The 18,400-nt window shown below is 37.5% G+C and overlaps 2 protein-coding genes across 2 annotated transcripts; both read right to left on the reverse strand.

The window, feature by feature from the left end:
* Positions 1 to 6,193: 6,193 nt before the first annotated feature.
* Positions 6,194 to 6,880, reverse strand: LOC148297143 (uncharacterized protein At4g14450, chloroplastic-like). Its single transcript, XM_088254027.1, has one exon. The coding sequence runs from the start codon at positions 6,764 to 6,766 to the stop codon at positions 6,434 to 6,436; it is 333 nt and encodes a 110-aa protein (XP_088110153.1). The 5' UTR covers positions 6,767 to 6,880; the 3' UTR covers positions 6,194 to 6,433.
* Positions 6,881 to 8,536: 1,656 nt separating this feature from the next.
* On the reverse strand, positions 8,537 to 15,323 carry LOC110751553 (Helicase protein with RING/U-box domain-containing protein). The gene is made up of 18 exons (XM_021952043.2): positions 13,856 to 15,323; positions 13,575 to 13,708; positions 13,340 to 13,475; positions 13,167 to 13,220; positions 12,536 to 12,685; positions 12,309 to 12,460; positions 12,083 to 12,167; positions 11,762 to 11,956; positions 11,418 to 11,561; positions 11,149 to 11,301; positions 10,842 to 10,909; positions 10,597 to 10,719; positions 10,378 to 10,477; positions 10,084 to 10,196; positions 9,389 to 9,992; positions 9,224 to 9,295; positions 9,026 to 9,124; positions 8,537 to 8,870 (listed from the first exon to the last, which is right to left on the reverse strand). Exons 1-18 carry the CDS (start codon positions 15,002 to 15,004, stop codon positions 8,748 to 8,750), a joined length of 3,654 nt encoding a protein of 1,217 aa, XP_021807735.2. The 5' UTR covers positions 15,005 to 15,323; the 3' UTR covers positions 8,537 to 8,747.
* Positions 15,324 to 18,400: the final 3,077 nt, after the last annotated feature.

Genomic DNA, 18,400 nt, shown 5'->3' on the forward strand with positions numbered 1-18,400 from the left:
GGAATTTTTTAATCAATATTCTCTCTCTCTCTCTCTCCTTTCTGATGAATGATGGGTCTGGTAGGTACTCGAATTACTGTAGTGATAAATAAGGTTCTCTTCTTCTTGTGAAATTTATCAGATTTTTGGTTTCTCATTGAATACCAACGAAACAAAATGTGAAATTTCAATGGAGAATCTTATTCAATAAAATGTATCCAAGTCAAACATGGAGCTTTGCTTTTCTGGGTTTCATATTGATTGATTAAGGAACAACAAATACAATAATAGGTAAGTGGTTTTGACTTGAAGATATCTTTTGGGTCAACTAGAAAAAGAAGCAACTAAACCACAATCACCACTGGGGTCTCTCTGACTTCACATCCAAGTGTTCATACTCTACACACAGAAACAGAATTTGACCCAAGCACTGGGAGCTGCCCTAACAATATGGTCACAACTAGACCTATCTATAAGAATAAGCACATACGTTTTCAGTTAGGTGTCTGTATATCTTTCTGAAAATAGTAAAATGGTAGGCAAACTGCTTTGCAATTTGTACGTACATCTTCTCGACCAATTACATTATATCAAATGGAAAAATTATCACACGTAACATATCTTGATTGAGTAGAAATAACAAAACAATGTTATCCTTGTTTTAGATAAATGTTTCTCCTTTATAATGAAAAAATAGGTTAAAAAGTAAGGGATGGTGGTTGTGGGTCCAATACTTCGGTGATAATTTATAAACATATCTGCTTTTAGCTTGCAAGTTTGTTGCTTTTTAGCTTGCAAGTTTTGCTGCTAGCTAGAATTAATTGATTTAGGTGTCACCTGCTCCTCTAATTCTGTTTTTGATCAGATTGAGACTTGAGCTTGGCCTCTCAACAAAGTACAGCCATGGCCCGTGGATGAGTTGGAACTCCTCCATCTAACAACTCACAATTTTCCCTTTCTTTTCTAAATCCTTGTTTCATTTCCTTTCATTTTGTCTTTTTGCCTTTTTATTTTCCCAATATAAAAGCAAGTAAAGTGAGTAAGAATTGTTAAAATCTTTGAATAGTTTAAGCTGTTTGCCCTTTCAATCTTAGATTTTTTTGGTGATAATATCGTGGAAAAAGACGTCTAGGGATGAAATGAAACTTGACAAAACTGATGAAGGGCATTTGTCAAAAGTTAATCACAGCTAGTGGGAGTTGGTCACTTGTTTTTTTTTTTTATGCAGACAACTTACAAAAGGTTAAGACTTGAGGGCTATTATCACCGCATCACAAATAATAACAAAAATAAACAATGAACAAGTCATCTTTACCCTATGCACAAATTCTTGAGTTTCGCCGCTAATTCAGTACTGCTCTATAATTTCTCGATACTTTTTTTAAAAACAACGTTTAACTTGAATTTACACCATTTTATTATTTTGTTTTCTCTTTTTTCAATATCATGTTTAAGCCCTTACGATAAAATCATGTGGGAGGGTCATCACATTTTGCAAATGCCTTCATATGGAGATCACATGAATGTCAGAAGAATTAAACAGCTAGCAGCTAGCTACATAGAAAACTCCATGTTCCTACTATACTTAATTAGAATTAGATATCAAACATGTGGCTAAAATGTGATTTAATGTGGTGGCCTCTGTCTGCAGCTCTTTTAGTGCGCAGTGGAACATGCCTTTTTCCACTTTCTCTAAGCTTCTAGACCTTCTCCAATGGCTTCAAATTGAGGAGAAGAACTTCCGTCCTATTTTTTTTAAGAGATGGGAAATGAAAGATTCTCGTGATATACGAGTTTTTATCCAAATTGAGACCACATTGATGTTAGACTGTTAGCAAATTCTCAAAGTAGTTCTAGAATGGAATATATTTTTGTTCTTTATCAAAGAGATCATACAATGGAAATGAGTACTTGGTTATGAGAGTAGAAAGTGCCCATCAATTAAAGGGGACAAAAGACATAAAGTTAGAGGATCAGAGGACCAACTTGGCACTCCTTTCCTTTTGTGTGTGTGTGTGTTTTTCTTTACCAGCTTTGCCTATCATTTTAGACATGCGTATTTTGCCTTTATCAGTCCAAAACAAATTAACAAAAGAAATGCTATTTTTAATCAGCTAGTCAAATACTTCCTCCTCCTATGCGGAGTGATCAATTTGGTTTGAATGAGTCACACAAAAACACAATTTGCAAATTTGCTCTTCCAATTTGACACGGCAAAAGTGAGCAATACATTTAGCTAGCTTCAAACACTTGGAGTTACCATGTGCCTGTGGCAATCAATCAAGGTGGGGTTTGCCGAAAAGAAACGTCAAACAAAAAAAAAGAAAGAAAGAAAGAAAAAAAGATGATCAAAGCTTTCGCGCCATTTGCATGTAAGTTTGTGTTTGGAGTGGCTTTGTTGATGGGAATCCTTATAGGAGCAGGCTGTTCAACTTTTGCCCCCACAAATTACGTCTTCAGCTCACTTTTTTGGATTCATCTTTTAGACGACTAAGCTTTACATATTATAAACATTATAAAATGTCACTTTCATGGAGGAGGTGGTGTTTAATTAGTGACACTTTTTTTATATATATAATTTTTTCTGGGGTTCTTTAGGCTTTTTGACAATTGACTCCATTGGTTTGATTATTGAAATCATTGATCTGTAAACAACTCCATCATAATAATAATAATAATAATAATAATAATCAATCAAGCTCTAATCTTTGAGCATTTTAATGCTTGTCTTGTTTCACAAGCCTATCTCTTACTTGTCTCATCTCCTTTTCTTCATGTTTTTTCTTTTTTCTTTCTCAAGGTCTAAGTTATTGAAAAGAAGATAAAGAAGGGGATCGTGGCATAACTTCATTTGATGGTCTTGCCTCTAAATTTAATCCAACTCAAATTTGGTCATCCTCCCTAAACGATGCGATAAAAAGTTAGTGAAAAATTATAAATGCAAAAGATAGAATCCTGGCTTTGGGTTAAAGTATTCTTTGGCATGTTAGCGACTTTAAATCGATTGTTGAATTTTTGGAGGTTACACTCTATACTATAGTGAGAGACATTTATTTTCTTGTTGCGTTCATAAAGTAAGTAAATTTCAAGCATATTCATCGTGAAGCTAATTTTATTTATGAACGGATGACAAATTTAAGAAATTTGGTTAATTCCCATTGGGGTAAAGTTTTCTTTAAGTTTCATAATTTTGACATAAGAGGTGTTTTGGATTTAAAATTTTTTGTTCAAAAACTTAGAATAAAAATAAAAGGGCCATCCAATAGCCTTGTGATATGGGAAATTTTGGGTTGGCCATGGGCCAAATATGCTAGTTTGGGGCAGCCCAACATTATAGGCGACATTCAACTAGTCACCTGATCCTGCAGGCCCAAGAAATATACCCAAAAACCAAAGTTGAATTAGGAGAAGCTCCAAAATCTTCTTCAGATATTTCAGCTAGAGAAATTCAACGTTCAACAATATCATCAGGAGTAGATATTCTGCATGACTCTGGAAAGAGAAAGAATAAGATGTCAAAAGATTCAAAGCTATTTGTAAATGCAACGTATAATATGACAAAATTGTATATTTAAAGAGTATAGCCGCGCGGCTATACTCTTTAAATATATTCGAGACGAACACGAAGCTTGCACTCGCAATCACTGCTTCGTCCTCCGGGTTCGGCACCGGAAAAAGACCCAACCCGCCTAGCGGCCTAGCGACCGCCTAGCCGCCTAGCCGCCTGACCGCCTAGCAACCGCCTAGCCGCCTAGCGCCCGCCTACAACCTATGGAAGACGATGCTGTTGCAGAGATTAGGAAGATGGGTGATTATAGGACTATTTGCTCTATTTGATGGCTATGAGAGTCATTCAATTCCTCACTACGTGAAGCCTAATTTATTTACAATATCATAACACATCCCGCCTAGCGCGCGTTCTTGAAGGGTTCAAAGACAATTCACAAGATGCACATTCTTGAAGTGTAATTTATTTACAATATCATAACACATCCTGCTTTCTCGTTAGACACGGAAACTGCAGTGGGAGAAGGAAGGATATCGTATCACTGAGACTAGAGTTAAGGAGAAATCAAATGAATTTGGTTTTAGTGGGAAATCGTCTTCAACTGCAGTTACGGCAATATAAATAAACTGCAAAGGTCAATCCTCTGAACTGATGGAAAGGAAAAGTGAATAGTGGAAAGGAAAAGTGGGTTTTCTGGTTTACAATGTAACTTGTGGGTTCTTGTATTTGCATGGTTTCTAAGGTCCAAGCGACTGTGCTGTCCTGGATTTCCTTCTAGATTTGCCAAACAGTCTATCCAAAAAGAGATTTCGTGTAACATCATGAGTTCTTCTTATAAACGAACAAAAAAAATCATGAGTTGTAGAGATAAAGGCCCAACTCATCCAGACTTAACTGGGCTAAAGGGTCGAGTGTAGGCCTAAATCCAGACTGAGTTGCAATTTACAAATAAAAGAAAATAATATTAATTATTTTATAAAAACATGAACCAACTGTTGTCTTGTTGTTATGAATTGATCTGGTCATCTGATATGAACAGATAAGATAATAATGGAAGACCAAGGCCACCATCACTCACAGTCACACACCTCAGCTCCACTTATTCATTCATTACAAATCCAAATAAAATCAGACAAGAAAAGCTTGGAATATTTGACCATCTATCTGTTATTATCTGGTCCAATGAATCCTTCTCTTCGAATATTTTCTGCCTTTTGACTATGTATTTTTTGAAATTCACACATAGGCCCCTGTTGCTATTCAATTTAAAACTCTTGTATAGCTTCTTCATATGTGAGGTGCTTTGGAATCAATTTTGTGGCTTTTCTTTACTGTTGAAAATGACCACTCAGTTCCTATTTATGGTTTTCATAATTAAAATATGAAGAAAACCCTTTTTGAGTACAAGCGATAGTCTAAATTACAGAGAAATTAGGGGAGGGGGGAGTTTCTCGCACACACGTACACAACTAAGATGTCATAGGGATTTCAACTTAAGACCTCTTATTTGCAATTTTCTACTGAGCTAGACCTGTTGGTGCTAAAGAATGCTTTTATTAATAAAAGATTATGAAAAAACATAAATAAAAATTGAATAACCTTTTTGTTAATCAGGCAAAAATCATTTGACCCAAATTATTGTTCTTGCATTCCTATAATAGCATTATTTTGTTTTGTTTTGTTTTGTTTTGTTTTTATGATGAATTATAAAGTCGCGATGAGTCCAATGTTGTTTGAAGATTCTTCTTTTTCTCTTTTGGTATGAGAATTACACGCATAGACTGATTGACTGCATCCCAAGTGATACGGTTCCTGAATTTGCAACAATTTTTATTATCGCTATGATTTCTTTCTTATTATTTTATGCAAAACTTGGTTTGGTCTAAAGTGGTGAACCAAACAATATAAGAAAACATCAAAATGGATTCAAGTTCAAGGTATTGCAAAATAACTCAAATTAGTGGAGACTAATTCATGTACGATCTAGTACTAATTCAAAACAAATAAGACTTCTTCTTTTTTGTTATATGACTATAATGATTGGTCAACTTTGTTACCAAACACATCACTCGTGTGCCCTAACTCACGATAAACAAGATTCCTTTTTTGTTACATTGGAAGGGATGTAGATGATTGTAACTGTTGGTCAACTTGGTTACTAAACACATAACTCGTGAATGTAAAACATTCGAAGAAGAATGACTTGATACGAGTGTTTTGTGAGTAATTGCACATGTTCAAAATTAGGGTTTAGGAAATTCGAGTCTACGACTAACAGATAATTATCATATGCAACTGTTAAATGTTAATGATCGTGTTGGTCCCGTTGATTACAAGATACCATTCAAAAACGTCGCCCAACTCTTTTGCTCTTTTTAAAATGAAGAAAAAGACATGAAAAAGATGTCACAAAATTTGTTTTGTTTGTGTTACTTAAATATATGATGAGCAAGCATGGACAACTTTTAGGATATGTAGCTCGAATTATATACTAATTTGCTTTATGCTTCCGGTGGAGACTGAGCAACTGGTGCTGGAAAAAGGAACCCTTTGACTACATCATGACCGTTGGATCCAATCATTAAACAAATCATTTTTCCACCATGAAAATGGCATCTCATTTTCCCAACCAATCTTCATCCAATTCCAAAACCCCAACTTGACAGAAGAAGAACTGCACATTTAGTTCATCAACCAAAAATCAACGAAAAATAAAAATAAAATTGAATTCTATGGAACTGTAAATTGGAATTAGCAATTTTACAATTGGCAAAATCACGTGCATGTTCGATCACAAATTAACTCGATGAGCACAGATACACTGTTAGATGAGATCTACAGAGACTATTTTACAAATTAAATTATATATTTTAAAAATAAAAAAAAAGACTAAAAATTTCTTCAGGATTTTCCTAAACCCAAACGGGATCGAATTTGCTGTCGCGGCTACACCGGAACAAAAGCCGAGACCAACGGAGCCTGCTCGTAGCAGAAGGGCGCCGCCGGATGCTGCCACTTCTTGAACACCATCGCCGGAGCCGATTTCTCGGCCTCCGCCCCCTGATGATGACGTGGCATCTCCTTCTGCTGGTGCTGGTCTCGGGATTTGGTGGTGTCTATAGGGCAATCGGGGGAGACGAGAGGAGAGAGGAGGGGGATAGCGACGTTCCAATCGGGGACGCGATTTATTTGTAAGGAAGAAGGGGGCGGGGCGCGCCGCTGGAGGCGGCTGGGCTGGCGGCGGTTGCTGGAGGAGCTTGGTCTGGGTGCGTCTGCCATTGATTTTGAGGTGATGAGATCTGAGAGAGAGAGAGAGAGAGAGAGAGAGAGAGTGAGTGAGGGATTTGGTTTTGCGTCTGGCAACAGATGATAAATAGAAGAATAGGAAGGAGTGGAGGGGTATTGTGTAAATATATATGCGGAGAGAGCGAGGAGAGAGAGGGTTTTGTTTTGGGGGCTTGAGGAGAGAGAAAGGACGAAAGGGTCAAAAAATTGAAACCGTAGGGGGTCTAGCTGGGCTCGAGGGCGTATGGTTGGCACACGGCTTTGGTTCAATTTTACACCTCGTCTTTGGCGGTATCGGGTTGGGCTGGCTATTCAGAACACGCACGCACACCTTTGTTTCCCTGATTTTTCAAGTCTATATTCTCCTTTTAACTTTATTTTTTATTTTTTAATTATTCCTTTATTTGCCACACGCCGCAAATTTAGTCCTCTCACTCAACATAAATAAAACTAGGATTCAGGAATTTAGCGTTACATGACTTAATATTCGTGTCTCTTTTCGGCATGATCTTCTCGGTTTTCAAAATCTAAAGTGAGAAAATTGTGGTTTGCTCCCAAACTTAACAAAGGCAAAGACTAGAAGGCGAAAATTAGGGAAATGTGAAACTCCAATTTCATTTAATCTTTACTTTCAGCACTTTAATTCTAGTACATTTACTTTCTGCGCTTTTATTTCCATCACCTTTAATTGTTAAATTGTACAAGTACATGATATCCTAGCAAATCCAAATCCATAAGCAAAAACCTCAATAAAGCCTTACATCTAAGATAAGATAGTTAAAGAATATAGGTTTTGGAAAAAATAATTATAAGATAGACTGAAAATAGCTTCTTCGCTTGATTGCACAATCTGTCAAATTCCAAATCCACGCAATTTGTCAAATTCTAGACACGCACAATTAATCTAATTTTATCTAGGCCTAACCATGACATAATTGCGGCATGTCTACACAACTCAATTGAAAGAAAAACCAAAGGTTTTGCCAACGCGCTAATTACAAAAGAATTAAGGAAAAAAAGTTCAAAGTGGGAATTCACACCCCTAGTTTAAACACGTTATTAGTGAATTAGCGGTCAACTAAGTGAAAATATTACAAGAATCTCAATGCTTAAAAGTTAAATGTGAATTGTGAAATTTCTCTCCAACTTTCACCGACGAAAAAATGTCTTCAAACTGTAAATTGGAAAGGAAAAACCCTTTTCTCTCAAACTTTTAACAATGGAAAGGAAAGTGTAAAGTAATCTCTCTCTCTCTCTCTCTGTCTTTAATCCGAAGCTGAGCCGAAAAGCAATTGGCAGCTCCATCCATCCAGCTATGATATATGACCAGACCAGGACCAGCCAACAACCTCCCCAACCGAAAGTTAACGGTGACTGAGAGGGCATCATATAACTCATATGAAAATGCGTACCGTACGTTTCTTACGTTACAAATTATAATTTTTTAAACCGGGCCCACCACCGACCATTTTGAGTAACACGTCATCGAAAAAGACGACGTTCAAAGCCACATCTCCACGTATCACTCATCTCAATCCAACGGCTGAGATGCCAATTACGCGGTCAGTTCTAAGCCTTGCTTGATTAGCCCACAGGATGCATGGACCGGTGTTTTGCATGTGCAAGGCTGTAAAACAACAGATAGATGCTGCCAAACCAGTCAAACCAAGCATCTGTTGGTCAGGGATATATACGTCATTTACAGAATATTCGCATAACTTGCCATCTTTCTTTCCAAAACCCTATTTTCTTTTGCTTGTCGGACAAGAAAATAAGTTAATTAACTTGTTGATTGGTCAAGTTTCTACACAAACACAATCAACTTCCCAAAAAAGTAGATAAGGAGAGAAAGCCCTGGATTTACAAAAACTAGGGGCTCTTCTCTTTTTAGACTAACTACACAGAAAAGCAACCCCAAATGCAACTCTCTCTCCTCCCCTAAATACCATATACATATAAATTATAATGAATGCCTCTATGTGAAAAGCATTTTGAGCTCCTCAATTCTGGCAGATCTTACTTCCTCATCAGTGAGAGCTCCAGCAATCAATTTTTGCTTCCTGGCCTGAACTTGTTGCATGCGTTCCTCCACTGAGTCCTGCAAACCAATCAATACTTTTTTTTTCAGCTTCTCAATCATTCACATTTCATAATCAATCACCAAAGTAGAGAATTCAGAATGAAAAACATGAGACGTGCGGGGATGAGATTAGCCAAGTTCCTTAACATGCTAAAATGCCGTGGATGGGTTACCTTGACAATAAATCTTCTAACAACAACAGTTCGCTTTTGTCCAATGCGATGAATTCTCATTATTGCTTGCTCCTCAACCGCTGGATTCCACCATGGATCCTAAAAGAGGGTGAAGACAATATTTTTAATATCGGCGGGGAGGAAAGGATTAATTTTACCCAATACATGCAAATGATAGATACAAAGATAGAAAGCAACCATTATAAAGACATTAGATGCTGCAGTTAAATTTAGACCAACACCACCAGTTTTCAAAGACGTCAACAACACCTGAAACATAATGCATGCAGAATATTAACCAACAAAATGATTACTGCCAAATATTAACATCAAAGAGAAAAATATGTGATTGTTTCTGCTAACCATTTTCTGCTTGGTCTCATTGAACTCGTTCAATACCCTCTCTCTCTGTGTCTGGGACAGCTTTCCATCAAACCTCAGAAACCCAATTCCTCTTTTCTTCATAGGGGTCTCCAAGAGATCCAAAAATGCAGTCCACTGACTGAAAACAATGCTCTTTGCACCAGAATCTGACCGAAGGATATGTTCCAAGCAATCCAAGAGCTTTAAAACCTTTGAAGATTCGGTCCAATTTCCCTCAGTATTAGCCTGGAAACGGCTTTCTGATGGGCAGGCTATAAGGTCAGTGTATTTGAGCCATTGCCGACATATTGGACATCGACCAGTAGCTGGTGTCTGCCAGCTTGAGAGAAGACACTCCCTGCACATCTTATGCGCGCATGGTGTAAGTACAGGATCATCTGCAAGCTCCAAGCATATGGGACACTCTTTGTTTTCACCCCGACGTATACTCTCAACAACCTCTTCAACATAGGCTTGCGTGGGGACAATCTGCTTTGAAGTGGAAGCATCACGATTAGCTTCAAGGAATCTTCTAGCAAGCTCGTCCAAGTCTGCAAACTTTTGGGGATCACTCCGACTTTTTATCTTTTGTGAATCAGCACTACTGTATATATCCAAAACAAAAATTCTTAGAGCAAATCAATATAACGAACAAGGAAAAAACATTGGTTATTAAGTAGTTAATCCATTTCCACCTCATCACAAGATATGGGTGGTTGCAACACTGCCTCAATCGGAGTAGTAGCTCAAGGATATTTGCATAGTTGTGAAGAACCTTGCCTTGTGCCACAAACTGATCAAACTGGACCTGTACATTTTGCATAATAAATGGTTAGATCCTTGTATGATAGAGACTCAAAATTAATAGACTATGAATAAAAACTAGGCATGAGGAAGTATTAAGAAATAACCAAACTGTGAACAGAAAAGTAAGCACGTTTGCAAGTACAGTTTCAGCTGGGTCCACAATTAGTGATCGGAAAACTTACTTTTGATCTCCTAAAAAGGGCATCATAGAAGTAGCGTTCAGCTTCTGACTGTTCACACTCAATGGTTTGAATGTCAGTTGGAGGGAGAACAAGTATGGGCCTGAATCAGAAGCATCAAATGTTAAAATTCTTCAAAGAGTTTAAAGGCAGGAGAGAGAGAGAGAGAGAGAGAGAGAGAGAGAGAGAAGCAGTTCAAAGGAACTCAAGAAGCATAATTACCTTCCTTTTTTATCCTTTGTCTCCTTTGTTCTTCTTAACATTAATGACCTCAAAATAGCCTTTATCAATCTCAGTCCTCTAGGGTCACCACTCTCATAAGGTCGTTGAATTAATTTACTCCACCTAGTTATAGATAAAACAATATTAGCAATGCCATAAGCTAACATGCCCACTAATTCCCCGATTGAAGTAACAGTTGTAATAGCTGCAATAGAATAGCAAACAATTGCAACATGTTGTCATACCATGCCCAGTTGCACCATGGTTCAACATGCAAGAAGCATAAGAGGCTGTAGAGGTCTTCCAAATTATTCTGCAGCAATTGATGACCAATGAATTTCATAAATAACGTTACAAGTTACAAGCAATGAATAACCTCTCCTAAACTCAATGAGAAACAACTGATTAAAGTTCCGTAAAATTGCAAAAAGAAAAGGCAAGTACTGTTGAAAGAGCAGTGTAATATATGCTTCACTTATGATTTGTCCCTGCCATTGCAATTTCTAGCATGCATATTTGCATATTTATCAAGTATGACAGTAGAAGGTATACCTGAATAGGCGTTCCTGTCAAACACCATCGACAATGGGAGGACAAGGCAAAAGCAGCCTGAGCAACTTGGGTCTTTGAAGATTTAATGCTATGTGCTTCATCAAGCACCACCCTATACCAGTCGATCTGGTGGAAAATGCTGTTCTCCCCATCCTGTATCATAATTAAAGTATCAATTTGATGAAGAAGATGAACGGATTTGGTTTAGTATATATTAACAAATTACAAATACTAAAAGCTGCCTAAAACTGAAGGTAATAGTTTCTTACACTTTTATAAGATGTAGACAAGACACCATATGTTGTCAACACTACATCTTGTACTGATATCACCTTGGGGTCAGTGGATCTGTATCCACCATAGTGGACAAAAATGGAAATGCTTTCCGACTCTGAATGGGTTTCAAGCTCATCCTGAGAACATTAAAAGAACTGATGGGATATCTTGCAAAGTAGAGAAATATAGTGGTATATTCAAATTATGATTCAAGGTATGAGCAAATGAATTAGACAAACTCTGTCCTTTCTGGCACCATTTATTTCATGCCTCAAAATTAAAATTAAAATACATTTTATTAATAAGAAACTGTACAACACAAAAATAGAAGATTTACCTTCCACTGGCTTAACAAAGACATGGGACAGACAACAAGAGTGCCTCCCCTTGGTTTAAATGGGGTGCTTGTATCTGAATCTATCCTCCTCCTCTTTGCAATTTCAATACTATTAGAGCTTCTTCTGCCTGGTCTTGCAAGTATTAGAGCAATTGTCATCACAGTCTTCCCAAGTCCCATTGCATCTGCTAGGATCTGTAAAGAGACTCTTTCAAGTTAGAGATTGTACATGACAATAACCAAAGCACAGAAAAGAAACTGAACAACGTGCTAGAACATATTAAAGCAAATATGGACTGGAGGGATGATAAACAAACTCACTCCTCCTCTTGCCATCTGTGTTGCAGTTGGAAATTTTGTGGTTGCCTCTCCCGTGAAGATGTTCACATAGACTGAAGAAACCCTCCTGACAGATAGCATGTTTAACTACGTTATAACTTGAGAGCTATTTAAATTGACTATATGGCTGTAGCATTTGCTATGACAGACAATAAAAAAAAGGTCATGTTTGCCTTTCTTCCATTTCCAATTTGTTTAAATTACATACTCATCACACATATGATAGGCCGCCCAGCAAGGATGAAGAGTTTGTGTTGCCTTCTCAACATCAATTCCCTTCTCTAATTCAGACATCCAGTAGAGAGCTTGTTTCTGGTATGGTTTCAGAACACACGTGAGAGTACTTGGGGGTTCCATCTCCTAAAAGATAGAGAGAAAGAGAGGTCAGACAAGAGGATATTGATGACATCCAAAACCATATTTAGAGATGACTACCTCCAAGTCATAAACATCTGCTGCACCAACAATCTTATTTAGAGATGACTCTGTAATGGCTTGTTCATCTCTGCTTTCTTCTGAAGGCTGTTGGCAACCCTTTCTTCGTTTCACTAAGGGCAACACAGGAGCACCGTCATCTGGAATACGCTGTTTTGAACCATGCATGTCTATGTTATTAAGGGGATATATCCAGGATAATCTATGTGTTTACATCTAGCACACACACTAACAATGAAATATGTATTGAAACACAAAAATATTAGAAATCGAAATATTCAATTGTATTTCTCAAAGCAGTATCATTTGAATTCAAACAGCACCACTGAAAGCGCTCACTGAACCAATGGCATTCAAACCAATTCTAGGATTTGCTTGTACCAAGGGATTGAATTCTTTCAAAGACCTCATTCAGATAATAATGGTACTCAAAGCACAATGTAATCTTTCACTTGGTACAACTATTTGTTGGTCTCCAAACTCCCAATAGCATTTAGTAATCACCGTACATGAAAAAGATCATGTGCAATAAATGGAGAATTGGCAAACCACCTCAGAGATAATCAACAAAACTTTCAATATTTAAGCAATTGAGATCAATGCAAATGATAAAAAAGAATGAAAACCATACTTCAATATTCAAAAGGCGTTTTCGGGAATCAAGTTCTTCTGGGGTGAATTCAGCCTGGATGAAGCCAAAAAAAAACATGTGTCAATACAGCACAAACCAACAAAAAGTAGAGTTTCTAGTGGCTCGATTTGCATGCAGAATGCTAATATCACAACAGGAGAAATAGGGTGTACCTTCTTATATGGCTGAATTTTCAGCAATTTGAACTGACTGAGGAGGGGATAAATTGAAGAATCAATGTTGGGGGATACATCTAGCCTCCACGACGAGTGGTCACCCTCCGTGAAAATTGAGTGGTGAATATAAAAACTGTAACATTTAACAATCAAACTCAATAAGAACTGACAAAACTACGTAGGATTTGTCCAAGGAATGCATGTTGTTGAAACAACTGGATAAGACTTATACCTTACATACAATATGACCTCTTGCATCATAGAAAGGACTTTCGGTGCAGCTATACAACGCCCACGAAGTTTAACTTTACCTGAATTTACAAGCGGAATAACACACTTCGCCCATTCCATGGGAAGCCGACCAATCTATACATCAATATAGAACATGTCATTCTTTTTATCCAAATAAACAAATGCATTTAACTCAAACATATAACAAGATAACCTATTTTGTTAAAAAGAACTGACAACTTAAGCAAAGACTAAAAATGCAATCTGAGAACACAGATATACCTCTCCAAATTGCTTGGTTGAGAAACGAACAATCCATCTGGTTTTGTGGCTGGAGTTTGCGGAAGGAAAAGAGAAATGAACAATCTCATTATCAAACAATTTCCTGCCTTTGGAAGTAGAAAGTGCAGTGACAAATGTCCTTCCCACCAAAAGCCAATCCTGCTCTGTGGGGAAGTCTCCATCCTCCAAATTTTTAGGCCTCGTCTGTTGAACCAAAGTTACTTGACAATCAGGATCTTCCTTCTTTACCTGGCTATTAGGCTTCGATCCCTTATGCAAATCGGGCAACTGGGTTGAGATACAATCCCCTGTGCTCGTATTTGTCCGCTTAACAGATATCCCCTGACCTTCGAGGATGTAATTGATGGCTGCATCTGGGTTGTCACCGCATCGAGAGAGTACTAGTTGAATTAAAAGTTCGGATATTTCAGACCCCACAACTGCTCGGATTTTCTTGACATTCTCTTCCTGTTGGGTCAGACCCTCTTGCTGATCAGGAACTTCCTTCTTTTCTGGGCGCTCAGGCTTAGACCCGTGAAGCTTTTCAGCTTCATCTGCCTCCTCAGAGGTCTCCAGCTTAACCAGGGTCGTAATGGGTTCCACCCGTAGGACCAAACCCTCTTGACTATCAGGAACTTGACTTGGTACTAAGCTTAGAGGATTGGCCTCATCAGACTCCACAAAGGGCTCTTGCTTGACCCGAATCAGAACAGGTTTTGCCTGCTGAATCAAACCCTCCTGGATATCAGGAACCTCAATCTTAACCAAGCTTGGAGGGTTCAACCCAGAAAGAGTTTCAGCCCTATCTGACTTCTCGGAGCTCTCTTGCTTGATATGGGTGGAAGTAGGATCCGGCAGTTGAGCCAAAGTTACCAAACCCTCTTGACTATCAGGAACTTCTTCCTTCACTAATCTCTGAGCTTCGGCCTCATCTGCTGCCTTGGAGCCCTCTTGATTGATCGGGGCTGAAATACGAGCCCCAGTACTCGTATTGGTTCGCTTAACAATCACCGCCGTCGGAATTTCAAAGTTGGAGTTGTTGGCCTCACCGCATTGCGAGATCTCTGGGAGAATATCAAATTTGGGCATTTCAACTGATGAGAGTTTCTCTTCCTCTGCGCCGTTTCTGGTGTCCATGTCTTCGATCATAGACACGGAACAGAAGCAGAAGACGAAAAAATGGGAACTAGGGTTTAGGAAATGGAACGGAGATTGTGGGGAAGAGGAGAACGAGAAAAGAGAGAGGGAAAATGAAGAAGGCTTTCTGCGCCTTTGATTTTATAATGGGAACTAGTTTTGGCGCGAAACAAAGTTTTTGGTTTTAACCTTCTCCAAATTTTCGCGGCCTTTATTATCTGTTATTTACCTCCTATTGTCAACATTTTGGCGCCAAAGCCCAAAGGGTGAGTGAGTAAATTGTTGATTTTACCGCGGAAAAACTGCACTTGTTTCCATGAATGAGATACGTTGTCGTAGGGGTGGGCATCTCATCCGAATTATCCGCGTACCGACCGTACCGTACCGACGGTTTGGTTTGGTTTGGTTAAATAATTATTTTTTAATTTTAATTATTCCGATCCGATCCGTACCGAAATGTTTGGTTTGGTTAACGGAAACAAAATTCCTAACCCGACGGAAACCCGTACCGATCCGATATTTATACTTATTTTATTATTTAAATACAAAACAAGAAACCAAAGGTAAATACAATCAGCATTTTGTATCACTCTTTTATCACTACTGTATCACTTCTTTATCATCATTGTATCACTACTTTATCACCATTGTATCACTGCTTTATCACCATTGTATCACTTATCCAAGTACTGTAGCACTTTTTGGTCAGAGAGGAATTTATGAACTTCCTATGTTTTCCAGTTTCGACCTTTGTCCCGTTTTTCACCTATAACTTTCTAACTGTTGATCCAAATTTTATGTTCTTTATATGGTTGGATTCAGCATGAAAAAAATAAAGAACCCAACGCAAAACAAATGTCAAAACCATTTACATAAATGTAGAGAATTCAATAAAAAGAACACTCAAAAGTTCAAACAACAAACACAAGTGGCTCCCAATTCATCTTGAGGACATATTGAATGATATAGTGACTAAGTTGTTTGATTTCATACTTGGATGAATTAGGTTATTAGATTTTTATATTTTAAAAGGATAATTTGGTGTATTTGTTCAAGAACTTATGTTATGTGAAAGTATTATAAATTGTATTTTTATTAGTATGTTTTTATTACGGTACTACCGGCGTACCGACCCGTTCCGAACCGAATGTTAGGTTAACCGATCCGAAGTTTACCGAAGTCTTTGGTTTGGTTAACGGAAGAGAAAATGGTCTACCGAAGTCTTTGGTTTGGTTAACGGAAGAGCCCTCTACCGTTCCAAACCGATCCGCGCCCAGGCCTACGTTGTCGTTTGGAATGTCTTTGAATTTTGATAAACAGATAGAGAGAGCCATCTGAATAGATTTGCTGCCTGGGTGGGGCTGGGTATAAATTGACGGTTGACCTTACAAATACAATATGGTGCACATGATCACAGGAAGCATGTAATTTGAGAGTTAAACCAAGTCCACCGAATTCAAAGCCACTTTTAATACTTTATTCACTTTGTAAAAGCATGCCCATGCTTTATGTCAGATGTGTTTTGTTTATTGGCTCAAGGAGTGAGGCTACTGTGGCTAGTTTTGTATTAGGCAGGCTGTCGGCCGTGTGCTCACTTGTCTCTAGAATGTTTTTATTGTTTTTGTTGAAAGGTCTCTCTCTTTCTCTTAAAAGAGGCGTTGCCTCTATTTGTATTAAGTGCGGCTGTTGTTGGTTGAAACTTAAAAAAAAATAGATAGAACGAAGCTTATCAGTTTTAGCTTCTGTCTTCTTCCTTCTATTCTCTTCTGAGTCTGTGTGAGTTCTTGAGTGAGTGTTTTCTTGCTTGATTTTCTTTGGGTTTCATCTGCGTGCCATCATTTGGTGTTTGGTCTGTTTGTTGTTTGTGAGTTTGCTGCCGTGAGTTTTTAGTTTCTTCTACATAATCAATCTTAGTAAATGAAAGTTGGGCAAAGTGGAAGCCAATTGGGCTTCAAAATCGATTTGGGTATTGAATATTATCTATATATATAAAACAAAATGTAGAGAATGGTGAAATATTCAAAATATCAGAAAAAGCATTCTATAAGCAAATTTCATCTTGTCTGAGAGGAGAACAAAAGTTCACCAAATTCTAGGTCCTAGTGCTAGGACTTAGAATACAGATAGTTGAATCTTGGAAGACAGTCACCTGTAGAACTTTAAGCACCGAGAAGGGGTGAAATTACTGTCTTTAGGACATTGCATCAAATCTGCAAGCCTCTATCTCGAATCCAAGTCAGTTTCATTTATTATTTGTTTACTGTATTTTGAATTACAGTTTGTTATAAATACAATTTCGTTGGTTTAAAAATATATATATATATATACAGAAATTCTCTTATGCGGACATCCGAACGTTATTATCGTGCGGACGCCGTGTATTTTGTACTACCCCTCTCTGTTTTCCTGCCTGTTTACAATAGAATCCGCACGATAATAACTTGCGGACACAAACACACATATGAAACGACCAACTGAATACGACTAATAAATTAGTCGGATTAGTGCCAAGCTTAATGACCCAACTTTGACACGATAAACATGTTTAACTAGTATTATATACGTTTTCGGTTATTTAAAAAAAAAAAAACTAGTATTATATAAGGAAAATTAGTTATTTTTTCCTTTATTAATATATATTGAATTGTATGTGAAGATGTGTAATTATGAGACTATTTTTATGGTTTTGTATGTATTCATATATTAAATTTATTCTTATTTGATAACTGATGCAAAGTGATAGGCTTAGTTCATACTATTGGAAGCTTGCTTTGAAATTCTTGGCTCAAAATTTAAATATCCAAATACAAAATAATTATAAACAAGTTGTGTTGGGGATGAGCTACTTCACACGATTAATTAAATGAATCAAATTAAGATTTTTTTTTTGGACGAAAAAAAAAATGAAAAAGAAAAAAAAAGAGATAAAATTAAGATTTATATCTGGCAAATAAGATAAAATTAAGATATACTATTTTTGGACACAAACAGAACAGGACCATTTGATCTAAATTGCCATCCAAAGCCCAGTAGAAAAGCTAAAACAGGCCTAAAGAAACAAAAGAAACTTCTGTTCTGTTGTGGTCGCGGCACTGAATTGAAATTAGGCCCAGCAATCTTCTGTTCTGTTGGTTGACAATGACAATTCCGAAGGTTTGGAATTGGAACTAATTTATTGGTAAACAATGTTTTCAAATAAGCATGAGTAAACCCAAGCATAAAGGTGGTTTGGGGTTGAAGAAAACCTCGTTAATGAACCAAGCTATGCTGGGTAAAATTGGTTGGAGACTACATGCTCAAGATAAGGGCTTGTGGGCCAAAATTTATGAGGATAAGTACCTGCATGGCCACTCTATCTTGGACAATTCTCTGATTAATAGACACGGATGTTCTGCCACCTGGAAGGGA

Source organism: Prunus avium, chromosome 1 (genome assembly GCF_965620075.1).
Source record: "Prunus avium chromosome 1, drPruAviu1.hap1.1, whole genome shotgun sequence".
Lineage (NCBI taxonomy): Eukaryota > Viridiplantae > Streptophyta > Magnoliopsida > Rosales > Rosaceae > Prunus > Prunus avium.